At 46.8% G+C, this 22718-nt stretch overlaps 1 protein-coding gene and 1 pseudogene across 1 annotated transcript; both read right to left on the reverse strand.

The window, feature by feature from the left end:
• Positions 1-1684: 1684 nt before the first annotated feature.
• On the reverse strand, positions 1685-20232 carry OASL (2'-5'-oligoadenylate synthetase like). Its single transcript, XM_040250896.1, is given in 8 exon segments — positions 1685-2657; positions 3251-3398; positions 7047-7295; positions 12297-12353; positions 12355-12463; positions 13323-13466; positions 13469-13613; positions 19879-20232. Coding segments are annotated over 8 exon segments (1524 nt in total). The 5' UTR covers positions 20071-20232; the 3' UTR covers positions 1685-2177.
• Positions 8747-10473, reverse strand: LOC120871169 (annotated as a pseudogene).
• Positions 20233-22718: the final 2486 nt, after the last annotated feature.

Raw genomic sequence — 22718 nt, forward strand, 5'->3', positions numbered from 1 at the left:
AAAACGCAGGGCATTGTGGGGATTGTAGTTCATAGACTCAGGCCACCATTGGTCCTAAATTGTCCTGAAGGGTTTCCTGAAACGTGAGAGCTGGAAGGGCCTAAGAGATCAACAGATCTATCCTTGATGAGGAAAATAAGACCTATAGACAGGAAGGAATTGCCTAAGGTCACACAAGGGGTTAATGACAGTCGGGATCGGTTCCCATGTTTTGGTCCAATGCACTTTGATTATTATCCACTTATTCTACAAATTCAGAAGTCTGTTTGGGCATCAGAAGTACCTTAGGGACCTTTATGTCTGTGGCGGGGTAGGGTGGGGGGCAAGGGGCTTCCCGTGGTGCTAGTGGTAAAGAACCTGGCTTCCAGTGCAGGAGATGTAAGAGTCGCAGGTTCAATCCCTGGGTCAGGAAGATCCCTTGGAGGAGGGCCTGGCAACCCATTCCAGTATTGTTGACTGGAGAGTTCCATGGACAGAAGAGCCTGGCGGGCTACAGTCCATAGAGTGGCACACGACTGAAGCGACTTAGCAAGCACGCACGCACGTCGGTGGTAAAAGTCACATAATATTTTGTTGCTTAGTTGCTAAGTTGTGTCTGACTCTTGTGACCCCACAGACTGTAAACTGCCTGGTCCTCTGTCCATGGAAGTCCCCAGGTAAGAATACTGGAGTGAGTGCCATTTTCTTCTCCAGGGGATCTCTCCAACTCAGGGATCAAACTTGCGCCTCCTGCATTGCAGGTTGATTCTTTACTGCTGAGACACCGGGGAAGACCACATCATATAAAACATACTATTTTAACCATAGTTAACTGTACGCTTCACATGGTTGTGTAGGGGACTTTTTAAAATGCAGATCGTTGAGTCTCACTGAAAACTAGGCAAATCAGAGTCTCTGAGAGGTGGGACTCAAATCCATATTCCTTTCAATATCCTAGGGCTTTGCTACCACTCTCAGTATAATCCGTGAACAAGCAGCATCAGCAAACTCCAGAACCTGTTAGAAATTCACAGTCTTGGTTTCAGCCTAGACCTGAATCAGAACCTGCATTTAAACAGGATCTCCAGGTGATACGGACTTCCCTGGTGGCTCAGCAGTAAAGAACCCGCCTGCCAATGTAGGAGACACGGGTTTGATCCCTGGGTCAAGAAGATCCCCAGGAGAAGGAAACAGGAACCCATTCCAGTATTCTTGCCTGGGAAATCCCATGGACAGGGAAGCCTGGTGGGCTACAGTCCATGGGGTTGCAAATAGTTGTACTTGACTTAGCAACTCAACAACAACAGCAACAACAATAGGCTATTACAGAGTACTGAGTCGAGTTCCTCATGCTATACAGCAGGTTCTTATTAGTTATCTGTTTTATATGTAGTGTGTATATGTCAGTCTTATTTATCCCTCCCCTTTCCCCCTTCGCCCCTGGTAACCATAAGTTTGTTTTCTACATCCATGACTGTACTCTTATTTTGTAAATAAGTTGAGGGGATTTTTAAAACTACATCATCCTCCATCTCCCAGACTTCCCTTATCTCTATCTCACTTTCTTGCACAGTCCTTACTTTCCAGAGTTGAGAGGCTCATATGCTTAGGCTATAACTCCCAGGACGGCCTTAGCACCTGTGCAAATAAATGAAGACTGCCCGAAAGAGAACAAACGAAGGTTATTTATTCCCAACTCGCTATAGCCAGGGGGTTAGCCACCATCCCTTGCCTTTGGCAAAGACACCAAGGCAAGGAAGGCGGTGAGACAGCTTTATAGTGGCATAAAGAGAAGGCTTCAGGTATACCCCAGTTGAGGTTGTTTGCATGGGAAGCTGGAGGTGGGCTAATTAGAAGCAGAGCATCCTATGTGATTGGTCAGGGAACTTGTTTGGCTTTCTTTCATCAGTCCTAAATTGAAAGGGAGGAAATAGGGAAGCTAGTAGTTGTTGACTAAATCCTGATGGTTTCCAGTTAGTTGATACAATGGTTTGGCTTCCAGGCTGGTGGCTGCAGAGCTTGTGGGTCAGAATTCTATTGTCAAATATGCTCTGGCTATTGTTGGTTTGCATATCTAGTCTCATATCCCTCGTCATCCGTCTACTGGCAAGGTGAGGTGAAATCGATGGGACCTAGATTAAACAGCAAAAACGCACAGGGAGATGTTTCAGAGGAAACTAACTGGGTGGAAATAGGACCTATTCAGCTGTCTTCTTGGAGAGGATGAGGGTGGTGCTGTCTCAGACACCACGGAAACTCAAACTCCACTCATCCTGCAGGACTTGGCCTTGGAACTCTAGCTGTTGCTTCTTTCTGAGTAGCCCCTCCCTCACTTCAATCTGACACTTCAGGTCAAGGACTAAGCTGCTGGAGTAAATGGCATAGGCATGGCTCCCACGACTGGGATTCTTCACGAAGACTTGCATCTCAGGAGAGACAGTCTGCAGCAGAGAGATGTGAGTGTCAGAGAAGACGCTGTAATCTGCCAAGGAGGAGATGTTCCCGAGGACCTGTTGCTCCCCATCAGGCTCCTGGAAGGACAGACGCTGTGGGGCCGAGGACTCCAGCTTACACTGGATCGTCTCTTTAAGCTTCTGTATGGACTCATAAGGGTTCACCTGGATGATGAAATCCACACAACCCCGCTGCTCCTCTGTCACCTTGATGTCTCATGCAAACTGGAAGGGAGAGGACAGAGAGGGGTTAAATCCACCTTCTGCTGTCTGAGGACAAATGTGCCCTTCAGGGATTTCCCTGGTGATCCAGTGGTTAAGACTTCATCTTCCAGTACAGGGAGTGTGGGTTTGATCCATGGTTGGAGAACTAAGATCCCACATGCCTCGTGATAGAAAAAACTGAAAACATAAAACAGAAACAACAGTTGTAACGAATTCAATAAAGACTGAAAAAGTAGTCCACATTAAAAAAAAAATCTTAAAAAAATTCTATTGTGTGGACGGATGTTAAAAAAAAAAAAGTGCCTCTCACCTGTCCTTGTCTTTATAACAGCAGCAGCTGCAAACGTTTTGTTTGGTTGCTAAGTCATGTTCAACTCTGCGACCCCATGGATTGAAGCCCACCAGGCTCCTCTGTCCATGGGATTTCCCAGGCAAGAATACTGGAGTGGGTTGCCATTTCCTTCTCCAGGGGATCTTGTGGACCCAGGGATCCGACCCGTGTCTCCTGCACTGGCAGGTGGATTCTTCTCCACTAAGCCACCAGTATCTCATTCTGAACTTCTAGCCTCTGGCAGCCAGAGAGGAGACATTACCTTCAGTTTCCAGTTGGGGATGCGTGTCTCATTGTTGTCATAGCAACAGGACTGTTTCAGGCAATGGTGGGCCCTCTGAGCCACTATATCCCATCTGTAGCCTCTTGCCACATTGTAGGTGGGGTCAGCTGGATCCAAGATGATGGGCCTGCAACACAGAGAGAGGGAGCCCAGGTTCTTTCTTGTTTGGAAGCCTGAAAGCCAGAAAGAAATCTTCTTGGCAATCATCTGAGCATCTGCTGTGTTCAGAGCCCGTGGTTGTCAGTCCAAGAGGGTCCACAAATATTGTCAGAGAGTAACAGAATGACGAGGGCTTCCCAGGTGGCTCAGTGATAAGGAATCGGCCTGCCAATCCAGGAGACTCAGGAGACCTGGATTCGCTCTCTGGGTCAGGAAGATCCCCTGGAGGAGGAAATGGCAACCCACTCCAATATTCTTACCTGGGAAATCATCAGAGGAGCCTAGGGGGCTACAGTCTGTGGGGTCACAAAGAGTCAGACTCGCCTGAGCGACTGAGAAGCAGCAGCAGCAACAGAATGAAGAGGATTCTGTTTCCAAGAATTCCTCAGGACTTCCCTGGTGGTCCAGTGGCTAAGACTGCACTCTCAGCACAGGGGGTCTGGGTTCGATCCTCAGTCAGGGAACTAGATCTTGCATGCTGCAGGTAAAGATCCTGCAGGTAGCACCTACGATCGAAGATCCTGACTAAATGCCACAACTAAGTCTCAGTGTGGTCAAAATAAATAAATAAATACTTAAAGTAAATTTCTCTTGGGGAGAGCATTTTAGGTATTTGTGAGGAATCTTTGAGGTGTACAGAGGTTGAGACCCCCAAAGCCATGATGCAACAAGAATACCGGTCCCTCAGGCAGACCACACCAGCCTATGGGCCTCTTAAGTTCAGAGCTTTCGCTTTGCTGAACAGGGTACATAAATGAGTTCAAACCTAGAGCTTCTGAATTGCTTTGGATGAAAACAATACCGCTGGTACCATTTACTGATGTTTCCTGAGGCACGGGGTCAGTCTCTAAGTAATCTATTTTAATCCCTGCAACAGTTCTCTAAGGTATGACAATGATGGTGGTGGTGATGATGATAATTTCTCCCCACTTTACAGATGAGAAAACTGAGGCACAGACCTCCCTAGGTTCTCCCAACCTAGAGATGGGATTCTGATCCATCTCCTCTGCCTCAGCAGAGGGGAGGTTGAGCTTCCTCCAAGTGTCTCTCCTTAGGTAACTGTTGAATAGATATTTTAAAGACTATTGGCTTGAAGAGTCTAATAGCTGACTGAGGATGCATGGGGTGACCATAGGTCTTGGATGTCAAGCCCATGATGAAGCCCTGGCCCTTGCGTGGTTTTCCGTTTTTGTTTTATTTGGCTGAGCTGGGTCTTAGTTGTGGCGTGCCAGTTTTCACTGTGGCATGTAGGATCTTGGCTGTGGTACATGGGATCTTTTTAGTTGTGACTTGTGGAATCTAGTTCCCTGACCAGGGATCAAACCCGGGCCCCTGCATTGAGAGCACGGAGCATTAACTACTGTACCACCAAGGAAGTCCCAAGGCCTGGCCCTTGTACCCAGGAGCTTTTGACTTAGGCAGGAGCTGAGACTCTATCTAAGTGACAGAATGTGTTAGCAGGCTAGTGACATGAACTGGACACTTTAGGTTCCATGCTTTCAACCCCCAGCATCCCTGGCTCCCTGAAATGGTCCTGCCTGATGGAGTCAAGAAGCAGTGCCACTCTGTCCTGTGGATCCGACTCACCTGATCCAAGTGACCCACCAGGTGAGCTGGCAGGTAGAGCCTCTGCCTGTTGCTGCTGCTGCCAAGTCGCTTCAGTCGTGTCTGACTCTGTGCGACTCTGGAGACTGCAGCCCACCAGGCTCCCCCGTCCCTGGGATTCTCCAGGCAAGAACACTGGAGTGGGTTGCCATTTCCTTCTCCAATGCAAGAAAGTGAAAAGTGAAAGTGAAGTCGCTCAGTCGTGTCCGACTCTTCTCGACCCCATGAACAGCAGCCTGCCAGGCTCCTCCGTCCATGGGATTTGCCAGGCAAGCCTTCTCCAGAGCCTCTGCCTAGTAATCAAATTAGTTCCCTCTGGAGTTTGGACCAGAAATGATGGATGTTCCTCATCACCTTGGAGTAAGAGGGGAGCAGGGCAGGTATGGAGAGAGAAACAGAGGCAGTGAGAGGGGAGGGAGCACACGGGCCGCGCCTCAGGTCCTGATGGTTTTCCCAGGTCAATATTCTGGGCATCCATACAATAAATTGTCTTTTCCTAAGGAGACCTGGTTACTCTTTCTTGTTTAAAAAAAAAAAAAAAAAAAGACCTGACACTCACATGAGGGAACAATAAAAATTCTTACGATACTGCTTACAGTGACACAAAGCTTCTAGTATAAGGAGTTATCTCAGGCTGGTTCTCCTGGAAGCAAAACCTAAGATGAAGATTTGAGTGCAAGTCATTTATTTGGAAGGAGGTGCCAGGAAGCACCAAAGAGCAAGTGGGAAAGTGAGACAGGGACGGGAAGGATGCCAAGAAAGGGTATGCATCAAGGTGATTATCTCTGTGAGCAGCTGGGGGTTGGACTCTGAGAACTAGTGTAGAACACCCGACCCAGAAAGAGTCCCTCCATCTGAGATGGGAGGCAGCTGAGGTATTTACACACCAATCTCCACCAGTCACTAAGGGAAGCTGAAAACCCACAGGCAAAGGGACACGGGTGCTGACAGCTGGAGGTTGACCCAACCTTTCCTGAAATGGTAAAGGCCCAGGGGATGCAAATGGGTACAAGCAACATGTGTTCCAATACTGGACATTTGGCTGGCATCTATCATAGGCTAGAGATACAGTGGCCCTTTACGTATATTTTCTCTGACTATCCTGAGTCCTTCATGGCTGGTGCCAATTACTCCTGTTTTGGGCTTCCGTGGTGGCTAATTGGTAAGGAATCTGCCTGCCAATGGAGGAGATGGGTTCAATCCTTGGATTGGGAAGATCCGCTGGGAAGGAAGTGGCAAGACACTCCAATATTCTTGCCTTGGAAATCCAATGGACAGAGGAGCCTGGCAAGCTATAGTCCGTGGGGTCTCGAAAGAGTTGGACAACAACAATAACTCCTGTTTTACAGATGAGGAACGGAGGCTCACAGAAATGAGAAAACGGCAGAGCTGGGATTTAACTTGGGTCTCCATGGTTCTTTTTAGTTTCTCATGCTGGGAAAAAGCACTGAAATGGTCTTCTGAGGGCAAGAGGATTAACATAGAGTGGAGTGATAGCTCAAGGAATAAGGAAAAGGCTTATAGCCCCTAAGGCCCTGGTGATTAGAAAGGTAATCAGCTTGAGATGTCAACTGTGTTGGGGTGAGATATCCGCTTTTCTACTTAATAAAGTCCACCCAGGCTTCCCTGGTGGTCCAGTGGTTAAGAATCCACCTTGCAATGCAGGGGACACAGGCTCGGTCCAGGAAAATTCTACATGCAATGAAGCCCATAGTAGCCACAGCTACTGAAACCCGTGCACCCTATAGCCAGTGCCCGGCAACCAAGAGAAGCCACTGCAGGGAGAAGCCTTTGAACCACAGCTAGAGGGCAGCCCCCCTCGCCGCAAGTAGGGGAGCACACGTGCAGCAACAAAACAGCACAGCCAAACCGTAAAACAGGTAAATCTTTAAATATATATATTATGTATAGTGATTTTATATACAAAATAAAGCCCGCCCAGGAAACTCGATACCACCTTTCCCTTAATTCTCTTTCTCTGAGATGTGGCTGGCACACAACCATCCAGTACCTCTTTTCTTTGAGCTGGTTTCTGACAAAGTCCTCAGTGATCGGGTTCTGCAACGTGTAGTACTTGGTCCAGTAGATGCAGAGGTGCTGATGCTTCGTGAGCAGCAGCAGCACAGTGACCAGGCCTTTGTCCAACCTGAAACACTCTTTCTCCTCAGTACCCGTTTCCCAGGCATAGATGGTCAGTAGCTCAAGGGCATACATTGGGGTCAGCTCCGCCCTAGGACACTTGGCTTTCACATACTGTTGAAAGACGAGGGAAGAGAGAGAGAGAGAGTGACCCCAAGATTCCTTAGAAGGATGACATTGGACCCGAAATTGGAAGAATCCAAGTTCTTGTCCCAGCTTTGCTACCTACCTGCAGCGTATTCTTGGCCAAGTCACTTTTCTTCTCTGGCCTTAACTGGGTTTCCCCATCTTAAAATTAAGCAACTGGGTGAATCCAGTGGGTTTCAAACTGTACTTGACATAACTTCCAGCATGGAGTGATAAAGAAGTATCCCAAGGAGTGAGCAGGGACTTTCTTGGTGGTCCAATAGCTAAGATGCCATGCTCCCAGGTTCCATCTCTGGTCAGGAAACCTAGATCCCACATGCCATAGCTAGAGATCACGCCACAGTGAAGGCAGAAGATCCCGCATGCTGCAACTAAGAGCTGGTGCAAACAAATAAATACTTAAAAGAAAAAAAAAGGGAGTCAGCAGGTTGGGCTCTGTCACCAGCACCCCAACTGAAATAACTTTTTTTTAATCTATTTGGGCTTCCGGGAGATTTCTTTTAAAGAAAAATCTTCTTAGCTAAAGAGAAAAAAAATGTGTTTCTGTGTGTGTTGGGGGACTTTGTTATTGTTGCTGTTTAGTTGCTAAGTCGGGTCTGACTCTTTTCCACCCTGTGGACTGTAGCCCGCCAGGCTCCTCTAGGAGTAGGTAATAGCTGAGAATCTGTAGTGAATGTTGGGGTTGCTTCTCTAACAGGCATGTCTTTCTTCCCCATTGTTTAGTGGCCATGCTGTTTGGATGCGATTGGCCCAATCCTCATCTCCAGGGTTGGCCCTGACTGGACAGGATCACGAGGATAAACCTTTCCCCCTTGCCAAGTGGTTGGTTCAAGAGATGCCTTGTGATCTAAGCTGGCTCAACTTGAGTCAAATCTAGTTCTTTTGTTCTGTGGTTGAGAGAAGAGAAGTCTAAGTGAATGTGAGGGCAGGAACAGATGTGGCCATTTTGCCACCATGAGGGAAACCAGCTTGGGGACCAAGTTGACATATAATATTGAGAGAAGCTCTTCCAGATGGTGCTAGTGGTAAAAAGCCTGCCTGCCAACACAGGAGACATAAGAGATGCTGGTTCCATTCCTCGGTCGGGAAGATCCCCTGGAGGAGGAAATGGCAACCCACTCTAGTATTCTTGCTTGGAGAATCCCATGGACAGAGGAGCCTAGCGGCTACAGTCGGTGGGGTCACAAAGACTCAGATATGACTGAAGCACACACGCACACACAAGAGAATTACTGAGAAACAGAGCTGGAGCCTTCACCAAACAGTGCCTGAAGCTCTCTCCACTGTTGTAGGTTTTCACACATAAGCTGATAATTCTTTTTATTGGTTAAGCCAGTTAGAGTTGGTTTTTCTGTTACTCTCAATTAAAAAACAAAAAGAAAAAAATTAGAATCAATTACCCAGGTTAATGTTCTATTTTTTTTTAAGTGAATATACAATTTATTTAACATTCAAACTTCATTAAGACATGTGCAATGTGGCAATTTTACTGGGGGTTTAACCCTACCTAGGATGATTGCTTAGCAACAGGGTCCAGTTCACACTTAACACTAATTAAATACTTTATTGAATAAATATAATACCAAACAAAATGCATTCAAATGCTAAAAAAAATCAATTTTAAAGGCCTTTCTATTCAGGCTAATGACAAACACAATAAAGGCAGATATGCTAGTTTAACATAATTGGCTGATTTTATACAGCACTTATATCTTTTAGTCCACAAGTATATTATTAAATGATAGAGAACATCTAATACAACCATTTCTACAGAACTAGGAAATAAATTTCTAAGAAAGAAAGATTTTACAGACCCCATCTTTTATACCCACCCCAACAGTCTAACTCTAAAGAGGATAAAGCCAATGACTTTCCTCACAAGAGCTCACGACTAATGTCGCTTTGCTATCAAAATCTGTATTTTCTGATCTGTTATGAGCATTGAGACAAGATTCAAATATTCCCAAAGAAAGAAGCACAATGCACGTTGTGATCGCCTATTCAGCAACAGCGAGCATTGCATTCAAAACTATCTCATGCCAGGAATTAAATAAGGTCGGCGGCACATTCATTGGCATTTCCTCCACTGTAGTATTGTAGAAAGTCTCAATGTCACGAAGAATCCTCTTGTCTTCTTCAGTAACAAAGTTTATAGCCACACCTTTCCTCCCAAATCGACCCCCTCGGCCAATTCTGTGAATACAATTTTCACGATTGGTAGGTAGATCATAGTTTATAACCAATGACACTTGTTGCACATCAATTCCACGAGCCAACAAGTCAGCAGTGATCAGAACACAGCTTGACCCTGATCGAATCTCTTTCTTTCTGGTCCATGTCACCGTGCAGGGCAGAAACTGTGAAGTCCCTGGCATGCATTTTCTCTGTGAGCCAGTCCACCTTGCGCCTGTATTGAGAAAAATAACAGCCTGTGTAATTGTCAGGGTCTCGTACGAGTCACAGAGTGTATCCAACTTCCATTCCTCTCTTTCAACATTAATATAAAACTGCTTGATTCCTTCAAGGGTCAATTCTTCCTTCTTCACCAGAATTCGAATTGGATCTCTCATGAATTTTTTGGTCACTTCCAACACATCCGTTGGCATTGTGGCAGAAAGCAACGCCACCTGAATACTAGTATTTAATTTTTGGAAAATCTCATAGATTTGATCCTTAAACCCTCGGCTCAGCATTTCATCTGCTTCATCCAAAACGAACATTTTGATCCATTTTGGAGAGAGATATCTTCTGTTTAACATATCAAACACTCTCCCTGGTGTTCCAACAACAATATGTGGTGCTTCAGCCTGCAGTTTTTGCATTTCATTTCTAACATTTGTTCCACCAAGGCAGGCATGACAAGTTGCTCCCATATAATCTCCAAGTGCCAGAATTACCTTTTGGATCTTTAATACATGGAATAATAGCTCTCTGCTGAATAGCTGATGGCTTCTCAAAACCAGAAGCATAGATGCCCCGAAGAAGAGACTCCTTTAAGTTCATATCATCAAAGTTATCAACAATCTCATTCCAGTTGCTCTCGATGACACCATTGGGGTCCATTCCCTCTGGGCCACCATGTTCTCTGTTATAATCCTCGGAGCCCCCAGACATGATCCGAAGAACCACTCAGTGCCGGACTGAAAAGCTAATGTTCTATTTTTGATGGCTATATGAGGTGGGGGAAAAAAGCTTTCTTTCTTTATCTCCTACCCTCAGTATTGGAGAAGGAAATGGCAACCCACTGCAGTATTCTTGCCTGGAAAATCCCATGGATGGAGGAGCCTCATAGGCAACAGTCATTGGGTCGCAGAGTCAGACATGACTGAGCAACTTCACTCACTCACTCACCCTCAGTATATGGCTATACATAGTGCAGACTTAAATGATATAGTACTCCAATTGACATCTCAAAAATTTTTTTTAAAAATGACTTTGTGCATGAGCATACACAAACTTGGACATCTCTGAGATCAGTGATATTCTTACAGTTAAGATTTGGTGAAATCAAATAAAACCCAGGGAATCTAACTTACACATTCCTTGGCCCCAGTGGATGAACTGGTAAAAATCAAAAAATACTTTTGAATCATGATGGTAAATAACAACTCCTGGGATGTTACAAATCCTCCAGATAAAAATGAACTAATAACCTTTTTAGCATCACAGGACTCTAGTTCTGTTTAATGTATAATATGAACTCTTTGGAGAAGGCAATGGCACCCCACTCCAGTACTCTTGCCTGGCAAACCCCATGGACGGAGGAGCCTGGTAGGCTGCAGTCCATGGGGTCTCTAGGAGTCGGACACGACTGAGCGACTTCACTGTCACTTTTTACTTTCATGCATTGGAGAAGGAAATGGCAACCCACTCCAGTGTTCTTGCCTGGAGAATCCCAGGGACAGGGGAGACTGGTGGGCTGCCGTCTATGGGGTCGCACAGAGTCAGACACGACTGAAGTGACTTAGCATGAACTCTTTGTGTCCTTGAGTGTTGATCAACATGTCTTGTAACACTTGGCTAAATAAAAATTCTCAAATAAAAGAAAACATCAAATGAATAATACTGAGTCAAGAAACTTTCAAAAAACCATATGCAGCCAACATCTTGTCTTAGAGGCAGAGTCTTTTAAAGGTTGTTTGTTTTTAGGCTGTGTGGGGACCGTGGTTCCCTGACCAGGGATGGAACCCAATACCCCTGCAGTGGAAACGTGGAGTCTTAACCACTGGACCGCTGGAGAAGTCCCTTAGAGGCAGAGACTTGTACAAAGAAAGGGCTATAGAAGTAAAGCTGGCATGGTTTTCTGTGGACATTGCCAATAAATGTGCATGTTATATTCAGGAAGAAAACACTTTGTGTACTTAGTCAAACAAACCGATCATTCTTTTGAGTTCTAGCTCTTCAAATCCACAAAGCTTTGGATCATTTCCTGTTTAAGTGACTGACTGGCCAAAAACACCAATTTCTTTCTTGACTTCAGTGTTGCTAATATCTGAAGATACATCACAACCTTTGTTGAGGTGATAACTAGGTAAGAAAACGCTATTTTTCCATCATAAACATACTAACTTAAACAAACTTTCATAGTATCTTGATTTTTATCTTTAACCACTATTTTTTTCTTTTTGGTTAAACCAGTCTAAACTCTGACTCTTACCAATTTTTTTAAAATAAGAAATCTTTTTTTTTTTCTTTCTTTCTCATTTTTTGTTTGCTTCTGAGTCTTCCTTTCATAAGCGGAGATGACTGCTCATCTGGGTATTTGGAAATACCCTTGGTACCATGAAGACATCCTATGTGAAATCTAAGAAGTAGCTTGTCATAAAACGGGTAACCAGCTAACTCCTCTCCTTCCCCACGACCGTTGCCCCTCCTCACAGTATCCCCCTGATGAGAAGTCTGGTTCTTGCCTTTTCTTCCCCTCCCTCCCCCATCTTCTGTTCTTGCCCCCATCAGGCAGCCTCCTCACTCCAGGTACCAGTGTTTTACCAGCCGCAGGAGGTTCTTCAGCTTGGTTGGCTTGTATTTCACAGTTTCTGTGCAGCTCGCTGAAGGATGGGGAGAAGAGTCCAAGAGTACAGCAGGCCTTAATCAGTCTCACATAGACCTCTGGGGAGGGCTGAAAGTTGGGAACAGAAGGCCCTGAGGAGGCAAAGGAGAGACAGTGAGGGCTTAGAAAGAAAGCCCCAGTTGCTAACAAGTCCTCAAGGGTTTTGTTGTTTAGTCATTAAGTCATGTCCGATTCCTCGTGAGCCGTAGACTATAGTCCGCCAGGCTCCTCTGTCCATGGAATTTCGCAGGCAAGAATACTGGAGTGGATTGCCATTTCCTCCTCCAGGGGATCTTCTTGACCCCAGGGCTCGAATTCATGTTTCCTCTATTGGCAGGTGGATTCTTTACCGCTGAGCCAGTGGGGAAGCTCTCAGGGGAGAGACTGCTAATTCATTTGAGTATGTCTCCAGGGAAGCCTGGAACCACATAGCTTGAGAGACTAAAGGCTTGCCTTCTTGACTGTCCTTCTGGAGAATGAAAAGTGAGTTTTGCAGAAACAGATTCACAGATATAGAGAACAGACTTGTGTTGCCAAAGGGAGAGATGGATGGGTGGGGTAGGGATAGATTGGAAATTCGGGTTTAGCTGACGCAAACTATTATATATAGTGTGGGGAAACAACCACCCCCAGGGTAAGTGTTCCAGAGTCACCCTGGGGGTTGCTTTAACACTTTCCCTTCCTTGATTCTCCCTTCCTTGACTCTCCCTTCCTCTCCAATCATATATTTATTTGCGTGATTCCTTGATAAATCTGTTTGCCCCATTGAACCACAAGGATAGCCAGAGCTGAGTCAGTCTCAGGCATTTCAGTCGCCCAGCACCCAGCACGGGATGTGGGTTGAATGGGTGCATGCAGGCATCTGCACGTGGCCACAAAGGAGAGGTGAAGGAGCTGTGGGTCCTCTCCCTGGGGAGGGCAGGTGTGCGAGTCAGGTGGGCTTTCCCTTACTCAGGACCCTGTAGGCCGGCACGATGGTGACAGTGACTTGCTCTTCCATCTCCCAGGTCTGAATGGTGAAGGTGACAGCAGAGGTGACTCCGTGGACCAGCCTCAGGTTCTGGGGCTGGAGGTAAAGCAGATCCGGGCAATTGTGAGCTTTTCACAGAGCATGCTCAGAACATGCTCGTGGTGGTTGTGGTTGCTGGCTTCCTCCTGGAAGCTGCTAAAACCGCTCAGGAACATCACCAGCTCCACCTCCGCGTGGTTCCTGAGCACCGTGCCATTCCCGAAGGAGCCCACCTGTGGAACACAGAGTCCCATCACCCCAAGGCCACTGCCGGGACCAGGGAATCCCTAAGGCTCTCCCACAGATGATCCCGTTCATTGCTACCTGCCTCACCGATGGGTGGGAAGTACCCACAACACCTCTTTACAGGGGAGGAAAGTGGAGAGGTCAAGACGGCAAGCCGCTCACCCAGGGTCACACAGTGGATGTGTCAAACCCAGGCAGCCAGACTCCACATCCATGTTTCTTATTTACTCCACTGTCTTGCTTCTGAGACTCAGCCTTATCTGCAGAGTGATCCCCACTCCAAGGAAACCATCGTCCTCTACAAGGTGGCAGTTGGAGGATTCCGGGGGGTGGGAGGGGCAGGTCTGAATAATTTTGTGCTCTGTGTGTGTATGCAAAGTCACTTCAGTCATGTCTGACCCTTTGGGACCCTGTGGACTGTATAATCCGCCCGGCTTCTCTGTCTATGAGATTCTCCAGGCAAGAATACTGGAGTGGGTTGCCATGCCCTCCTCCAGGGTATCTTCCCAATCCAGGGATTGAACCTGTGTCTCTTACCATCTCCTGCAGTGGCGTAATTTTATGTCATTAAAAAAGGCTGTGGAGACCTAGGGGCTTCCCAGTTGGCGCTAGTAGTAAAGAATCTGCCTGCCAATGTAGGAGACATGGGTTCCATCCCTGAGTTGGGAAGATCCCCTGGAGAAGGGAATGGCAAACCACTCCAGTATTCTTGCCTGGAGAATCCCATAGATAGGGGAGCCTGGCGGGCTACGGTCCATAGTGTCGCAAAGAATCAGACACGACAGAAGTGACTTAGCACACACTCATGCCCTTGGTGATCTAGCTGGGTGGGATGAAAAGAATGGGAGGGAGGTTCAGGATGGAGGGGCTATATGTATACATATGGCTGACTCACTTTTTTGTACAGCAGAAACTAACATAACATTGTAAAGCACGTATACCTCAGCAAAAAAATTTTTCTCTATAAAAAGGGGGCACAGGATTTCTTGGTGGATAAGAGCCATGGGCTGGGGAATGGGGCAGCCTAATCTTGACCTCACCTCTTGCCCCTGTTCCTCATCAGTCATCTCAGAGTAACAATAGCACATGAGTCACTGGGTTATTGGGAGGATTCGGTAAGACTATTTGTGTCAAGGGCTTGCCGTGGAGCTGATTACACAGGAAGTCAGCCATATAGCTCTCTTCCTTCTCTTTCTCGAGTTGACTTAGATCACCTCTTCTGCTTGAGCTTCAGCTTCCCCATCTGAATTGAAGGAGACTGAGCTGGATGATTTTGAAGGGGTCTTTTTGATGTTCTGAGATCCTGGACTTGCTCTCCAGTCCTGCTGCCTCTGGTATACAAGGCCCCCAACTCTTTGGCTTTCTCTCTTTCTCACTCGGGATCGAGAGGTGGAATTGCCACAGATGTATCAGACCTCAGGTGGGTTACCTCTGCTGGTGGGTGGAATCATTGAAAATTGACTATGACCCAACTGCCACCAGCTGAGCCCTCACTATGTCCGGCACCACTGAAAGCCTTTTATACAAACAGTCTTTTAATCCTCAGTCTCACTAATTGAGGCGGCGTGTGTCGGTCTCTCAGTCGTGTCCAAGTCTTTGCAACCCCGTGGACTGTTGCCTACCAGGTTCCTCTGTCCATGAGCCTTTTCAGGCAAGAATACTGGAGTGGGTTGCCATTTTCCATCCCCAGGATATCGTCCCAACACAGGGATCAAACCCAAGTCTCCTGTGTCTTCTGCATTACGAGTGGAGTCTTTACCTGCTGAGCCATCAGGGAAGCGCCCAGTTGAGGTGGAGGGACTAGGATAATTATCCCCATTGTACAGATGAAAAAAAGGAGGAAATTGGGGGTTAACGGATTTGCCATGGACTCGTAGCTAGGAGTCATGGTCATAGTCAGACAGAGGGTCAGAACACAGGGTGTGGTTCATCTGCCTCTTTATTGCCAGTGACCCAAGTCTATGTGCCAGGCCCTGTGTCTGCAGAAGAGAAGTCTGCCATCTTTATTTTCCTCTTCCTTTTTTTTGGCCTCACCATGTGGCATGCAGGATTTTAGTTCCCCATCCAGGAATCCAGGAATCAAACCCGCATCCCTTGCATTGGAAGCGTGGGAGTCTTAACCAGTGGACCTCCAGGGAAGTCCTCCTCTTCCTTTTCCATTTTTCTTTTTCCACCTGCATTCAGAGTCAGCATTTCTGCCCCATGTGAGAGCACTGGGGATGGCACTCTGTGTGCTGATGAAAGCCACAACCCCTTGAAGGCTGTGCCCTTCTTACATTTCCCAGTGGGAAAATACAGGCAGAGAGGGGAGAACATTCTAGAACAGGCTGTATGATTTGCTCCAGTCCAAACCTATTCCAACCCATCGATAAGCATTCACTCATATGGGCCAGCACAGCTCACCAGATTTTCATGGGAGGGAAGAGGGTTTAAAGCCCAAATAAAGTGCTAATTTCTCCATGGCCATTGCTCTTTGGGTGTCTCTATTATTTTTTAGTTTCAAGATTGGAGAAGGTTGCAGGCAGGATTTGAGGGTTGGGTTAATACCACTTCCTGCCATCAAAACTTATGTTTGAGACATCCTTCCATCCCACTCACTTGCCCCATGCCATCTGCATTATTCTCAGGGTTGGTGGGGTGGGGTGTGCTCCAGGCCCAGAAGAAAGCTCAAGCAAAAGTTGATAACAATGCTTTTGTTTTTGAACATTGACTAATCATTTAGCCTGCACCACTCTATTTGGTTGATGAGGGACAGATGATGATGATGATGGTGTGGGTGTGTGTTCAGTTGTGTCTGACTCTTTGTGACCCCATAGACTATAGCCCACCAGGTTCCTCTGTCCATGGAGATTCTCCAGGCAAGAATACTGGAGTGGGGGCCTTCCCTGATGACTCAGTGGTAAAAGCATCCATCTGCTAATGCAGGAGACACAGGTTCAATTCCTGGTCCAGGAAGATCCCATGTGCCACAGAGCAACTAACCCCACATGCCACAACTATTGAGCCTGTGCTCTGGAGCCCGGGAGCTGCAACAACCGAGCCCTCGTGCTACAGTTACTGAAGCTGGTGTGCCCTGGAGCCCATGCTCTGCAACAAGAGATGACACCACAATGAGAAAACTGTGCATTGCAATGGACAGTAGCCCCTGGTATCCACAACCAGAGGAAAGCCCATGCAGCAACGGAGACCCAGAGCATGGCCAAAAATACATAAATAAAATTATATATAAAAAAAAGAATACTGGAGTGGGTTGCCATTTCCTCCTCCAGGGGATCTTCCTGACCCAGAGATGGAACCCGGGTCTCCTGTATTGGCAGGCAGATTCTTTACCACTGAGCCACTGGGAAACCCTTGCCTCCCACCCCCACTGTGATGCCTTTGATGTCATCCTAATTACACATGAGAAGACTGAGGGTTTGAGAGACAAGATTGTGACTCTAAGGTCACCCAGCTAGTGAGGGAAGAAGCCAAGAGTCAAGCCCACGCCTTGTGTCAAAATGTATGGTTTCTCACTTCTAAATCACATGGCTTCAGGCTCTGGGTGCTGGGGATGAGAGCTAAAAAGTAACATGGGCCTGCGGCTTCTAAACCCTTCCCTGCAGTGACTGCTCCTAAAGGCAGAGCTAGAGCACTGAGCTTCGAGTCAGGAGTCCTAGTGCTAGTCTTGCCTGGACTACCAGCTTGCTGTGTGAACGTGGAAAGTTTCTTACCTTCTCTGTGCCTCAGTTTCCTTAGTGTTTACAGGAAGGATTGGCTGAGACTGTCTGCCTCCAGGACCTTTCATGTTGGGAAGCTGAAACTGGTGGATTGAATTAAGAACATGTAGGGTTTCCTTAGTAGTCCAGTGGTTAAGAATCTGCCTTGCAGTGTAGGGGACACCGGTTCGACCCCTAGTCCGGGAAGATCCCCTGTGCAGTGGGGCAGCTGAGCCTCTGTGCAACAATTGCTGAAGTCCGTGTGCCTAGAGCCTGTGCTTTGCAACTGGACAGCCCACTGTGCTTGAGAGGTCCACGCAGCGCAACTAGAGAAAGTCCAGTGCAGCCAAAAATAAAATAAATTAATTAATTTAAGAATATGTAGATTTTTACTTGATGAATGAGGGGGCACAAGCCACCCATACAGGCAGGTAGCTGCCCCAGCAAGCTCCGCTGTAGGGTAATGAAACTCATGGGGCCATTTGGAGGAAAGACACAGTTTCAGTATACCCATACAGAGGAAGTGGAGTCATAAGATTTATTACTTGCACAAACAGATAACTAATGAGGACCTACTGTACTCTGTGGTGACCGAATGGGAAGGAAACGTCAAACAGAGTGGATAAATGTATAGGTATAACTGCGTCCCTTTGCTGTACAGAAGAAACTAACATTCTAAAGCAGCTGTAGTGAGAGTGAAATTGCTCAGTCGTGTCCGACTCTTTGCTACCCCGTGTACTGTAGCCCGCCAGGCTCCTCTGTCCATGGGATTCTCCAGGCAAGGATACTGGAGTGGGTTGCCATTTCCCTCTCCAGAGGATCTTCCTAACCCAGGGATCAAACCCAGGTCTCCTGCATTGCAGGCAGACGCTTTATCCTCTGAGCCACTGTACTCCAATAAAAATTCATTAAAAATTAATTTTAAAAAAGGCTTACTACTTACAATCCCAGAAGCAAGGGGACTCAGTGAACTGGGGAGAGACCTTCTACTCAGGTCACAATTCAGCAGGAGGCGGAGCAGGGTACCCAGTTCTTACAAGGTGATTGGGGCAGAGGTTACTAACGTTTCGCAGGCTTAACTTTCAAGTGGTTATTTTATTTTATTTTTGAATTTAAAAAAATCCATCTTGACTCTATATTAAAAAAAACTTAAAAAAAAATTCATGATTTATTTTGGCTGCATTGCGCAGCTTGTGAAATTTCTCTGACCAGGAATCGAATCCGTGTCCCCTGCAGTAGAAGTTCAGAGTCTTAACCACCGGACCACCGGTGAAGCCCAATAACTGGTTATTTTAAAAGGTTCCACCAGGAGAAGCAAAGTATAAACTTGCAGGGTGCCCAAAATTTATCTAAAGGTCCAGACTCTGGACTTTTGGTGGTAGCAGGATCATCATACTGTAAGGCACCTAGGCAGCAACTCAGAAAAAGAAAATTGTTTTTTTGTTTTTCCTCATCACACCTTTCTAGTTTTGACCCTCTTGGAGTATTATCCTAGTTAGGACCAGAGGTGACGAGAGGCAGCTGCTGAAAGGGTTTTGGGGAAATAAAGCTCAGTGGGGGCAGCCCAGAGTGGAGTAAGAAATCCCAGCCTTACCACCAGCTGTGTGACCTTCGGTAAGTTCTCACCTCCCTGATCTTCCATTTAAAAACAACAACAACAACAAAAGTTCCATTATCAAAAATTGTAAACATAAAAATAGAAAGAGAAAACAAAGAACATTTATACTTCCGCCCCATCAGATTCAACAAGTCTAAACTTCTTGCCATGTTTGCTTCAACTAAGCCACTTTAAAGTAAATTACAGGGACTTCCCTGACTGTCCAGTGGTTAAGACATCGCCTTCCAACGCAGGGCATACAGGTTCAATCCCTGACCTGGAACTGAGCCTTGAGACCAAAAAACCAAAACATAAAACAGAAGCAATATTGTAGCAAATTCAAGACTTGAAAAACGGTCCGCATCCAAAAATCTTAAAAAATAATAATAATAAAATAAATTACAGAAACTGAGGACCATTGTCCATAAATACTTCAGCATTTATGTCCAACCAAAGAGAACATTTGCCCCCACAACCACAAAACTATTACACTTCAAAAAGAAAATTTCCATATATATACATATAAAATCTAACATTCTGGCCATATTGAAATTTCCCCAATTGTTCCCAAATTATATTCTCCGGATGGTCCATTCACACCAAGATTCAACCAGAGACCTTGAGTAGCATTTAGCCATTATAGATCTTAAGTCACTGAGTTTGCATTGTGCTCATCTGTAAACTGGGAAGACTAGCGCACACCTCAGAGGGTGCACAAATTAGAGAGAGTACCTGTGAAGGGCTCAGGCAAGTGCATTCAAAACGTGCGCTACTATTATCAGCTTCCTTACTCAACTTGCTCTGCTCCAGGCAGCAGTGTGTTGGGATGCTGTGTCTTGAGATGTCAGTAGCATAGACTAGGGATAATGAGGCAAGAGGTCCCTAGCATCCTCAGAGACATGGACCCATGGGTTGGGTTTTGCCCAGCCCTGGCTGGGAAATGGAGGGGACCAGTCTCACCTGGATCACCTTCGGCACCTTCTGGTCCAGCCCATGGTCCCCCTGGAAGTGCTGCTCCTTCAGGAACTTCTCCACGGACCGCACAGCCTTCACCATGTCTTCTTTCTACTCCTTGATGTTATGCTGGCACTGAGACACAAAGGAGTTCAGCCTAGAAGCTGGGATATCAAACAGCTCCAGGGATACTGCCATCTGTCTTGAGAGTACCACTGGTGGCTAGGTATACAGCTATGCACCTACCTAGCTGCTGGCACACTCCCCCTTCTTTAAGCACACTCCTCTCCAGTACCCTGTGGAATAAAGGACCAGAGTGGAGAGGAAACCAAGGGTGTCTGGCTGACCTGGGGCTCCTCTTTATTGAGGCTGTGTACTGTGGCTGGCGCGCCCCAGACACTGAGTGATGACTGGAAGGTCAGGTGCCACCTTAATGGGTGTGGTTTTCAGTCACCCTTCCTGTGGCAGGTTTTGTGTCTCAACTGTTAGTTTTCTTTTTATAAGTTGCAGACTGACGTTGGCTTGAGGATGGCCCTGGAAGAGGCAACTCCCCCAGTTGGATGGTATCCACCGATCCCATCCCCCTACGTTGCCATCCAAAACAGGCCGACAAAGAGAGCAGGGACCTGCTCTAGGTTGAGCAGAAGCATGGGAATTCTAGGGTCCCCAGTACGAACTCTGGAATTCCAGTCTGCCCTTTGTCAGACTCTTAACCTCTCTGCTGCTGCTGCTGCTGCTGCTGCTGCTAAGTCGCTTCAGTCATGCCTGACTCTGTGCGACCCCATAGACGGCAGCCCACGAGGCTCCCCCCTCCCTGGGATTCTCCAGGCAAGAACACTGGAGTGGGTTGCCATTTCCTTCTCCAATGCATGAAAGTGAAAAGTGCAAGTGAAGTCACTCAGTCGTGTCCGACTCTTCGAGATCCCGTGGACTGCAGCCTACCAGGCTCCTCCATCCATGGGATTTTCCAGGCAAGAGTACTGGAGTGGGGTGTCACTCTGACCTTCACATAAATAATCCTTAAAATGGGTTTAGGAATAATACCTATCCCATAGGGTGTGTAGATTAAACCTGAGAACATTTAGAAGGGAAAGTATTAAGTAAATGTACATATTGGACTTCCCTGGCGGTCCAGTGGTCGAGACTCTGTGCTTCCAATGCAGAGGGCATGGGTTTGATCCCTAGCTGGGCAACTAGGATTCCACATGCTTCACAGCCAAAAGCAAAAAATATATGCAAGTATTATTATTCGTTTACTATACATCTAGTGAGGCTTCCCAGGTGGCTCAGTGGTAAAGAATCCGCCTGCAAATGCAGGTGACATGGGTTCAACCCCTGGGTTGGGAAGATCCCGTGCAGGAGGAAATGGCAACCCACTCCAGTGTTCATGCCTGGGAAATTCCATGGATGGAAGAGCCTGGTGGGCTACAGTCCATGGCGATCACACGAGTCAGACACGACTTAGCCACTAAACCATCTTCCATTCCACATGTGTGGATAGTGAGGGGTGATGGTATTTGGGAGGTCAGTCTCAAGTACGGTGGTTAGGGAAGTTCTGAAAAGCAAATATTTGAGCAGAACATGAAGGAGGCAAAGAGTGAGCTGTATGTACGTCGGAGGAAATAATGGGAGAAGGAGCAGCAGGTACAAAGGCCCCGTGGTAGCAGTGTGCCTGGTGGGTGTGAAGAATAGCAGTGTGATGGAAATGGGATGACCAAGGCGGGAAAGTGGGAGGGGATGAGGTTTGAGTAGTATAGAGTGGGGGGCAAATTGTGTAGGATCTTGAAGACTACTAAGACTCTGGCTTTTACTCTGAATGAAATGGGCTTCCCTGGTAGCTCAGATGGTAAAGAATCTGCCTGTAATGCAGGAGAGCCAGGTTTGATACCTGGGTCAGAAAGATCCCCTGGAGAAGGGAATGGCTACCCACTCCCATATTCTTGTCTGGGAAATCACATGCACAGAGGAGCCTGGTGGGCCACAGTTCATAGGGTGGCAAAGAGTCAGACATGACTGAGCAACTAGCTTTCACACTGAATGAAATGGGGAACCATGGGGGAGTTCCAAGCAGAAGAGGGACATGGTCGGACTTTTAACAGAATCACATTGGCTCCCGGTGGGAGGATTAGACTAAAAGTGGAGGGTGAGAGAGGCAGTGAGAGCAGAGCAGGAATTCATTAAGAAGTTACTGCAACAGTCCAAACAAGAGATGTGGTGGCTTGGATCAGAATATTAGCAGCGAAAGGGAGGGAGAAGTGGTATTATTTATTTTTCTTATGGAAAATTTCAAACATGAACAAAAGTAGAATATAATGAATGTCTATGCGTCACCTCCCACTTCAACAATTATCAAAGTGAAGTTGCTCAGTTGCTCAGTTGTGTTGGACTCTTTTCGACCTGATGGGCTGTAACCCGCCAGGCTCCTCTGTCCACGGGATTTTCCAGGCAAGAATACTGGAGTGGGTTGCCATTTCCTTCTCCAGGGGATCTTCCTGACCCAGGGATCAAACTTGGGCCTCCCACATTGAGGGCAGACTTTACCATCTGAGCCACCAGGGAACCCCTTCAACAATTATCAACCTATAGACAATTTTTTATGTTTATTCAGGTCTTCTGCCCATTTATGTGTGTGTGTGTGTGTGTGTGTGGCCATGTGGCTTGCAGGATCTTAATTTCCCAATCAGGAATAGAACCTCTGCAGTGGAAGCACAGAGTCCTGATTGCTGGGCCTCCAGAGAAGTCCCAATCTAGAGACAGTCTTTCTTGAATGATGTCCCCATCTCCCCTCTTGTATTATTTGGAAGTGAATCCCGGACATCACAGGGGCTTCCCTGGAGGCTCAGTCA

Source organism: Oryx dammah, unplaced genomic scaffold (genome assembly GCF_014754425.2).
Source record: "Oryx dammah isolate SB20612 unplaced genomic scaffold, SCBI_Odam_1.1 HiC_scaffold_12, whole genome shotgun sequence".
NCBI classification, from domain to species: domain Eukaryota; kingdom Metazoa; phylum Chordata; class Mammalia; order Artiodactyla; family Bovidae; genus Oryx; species Oryx dammah.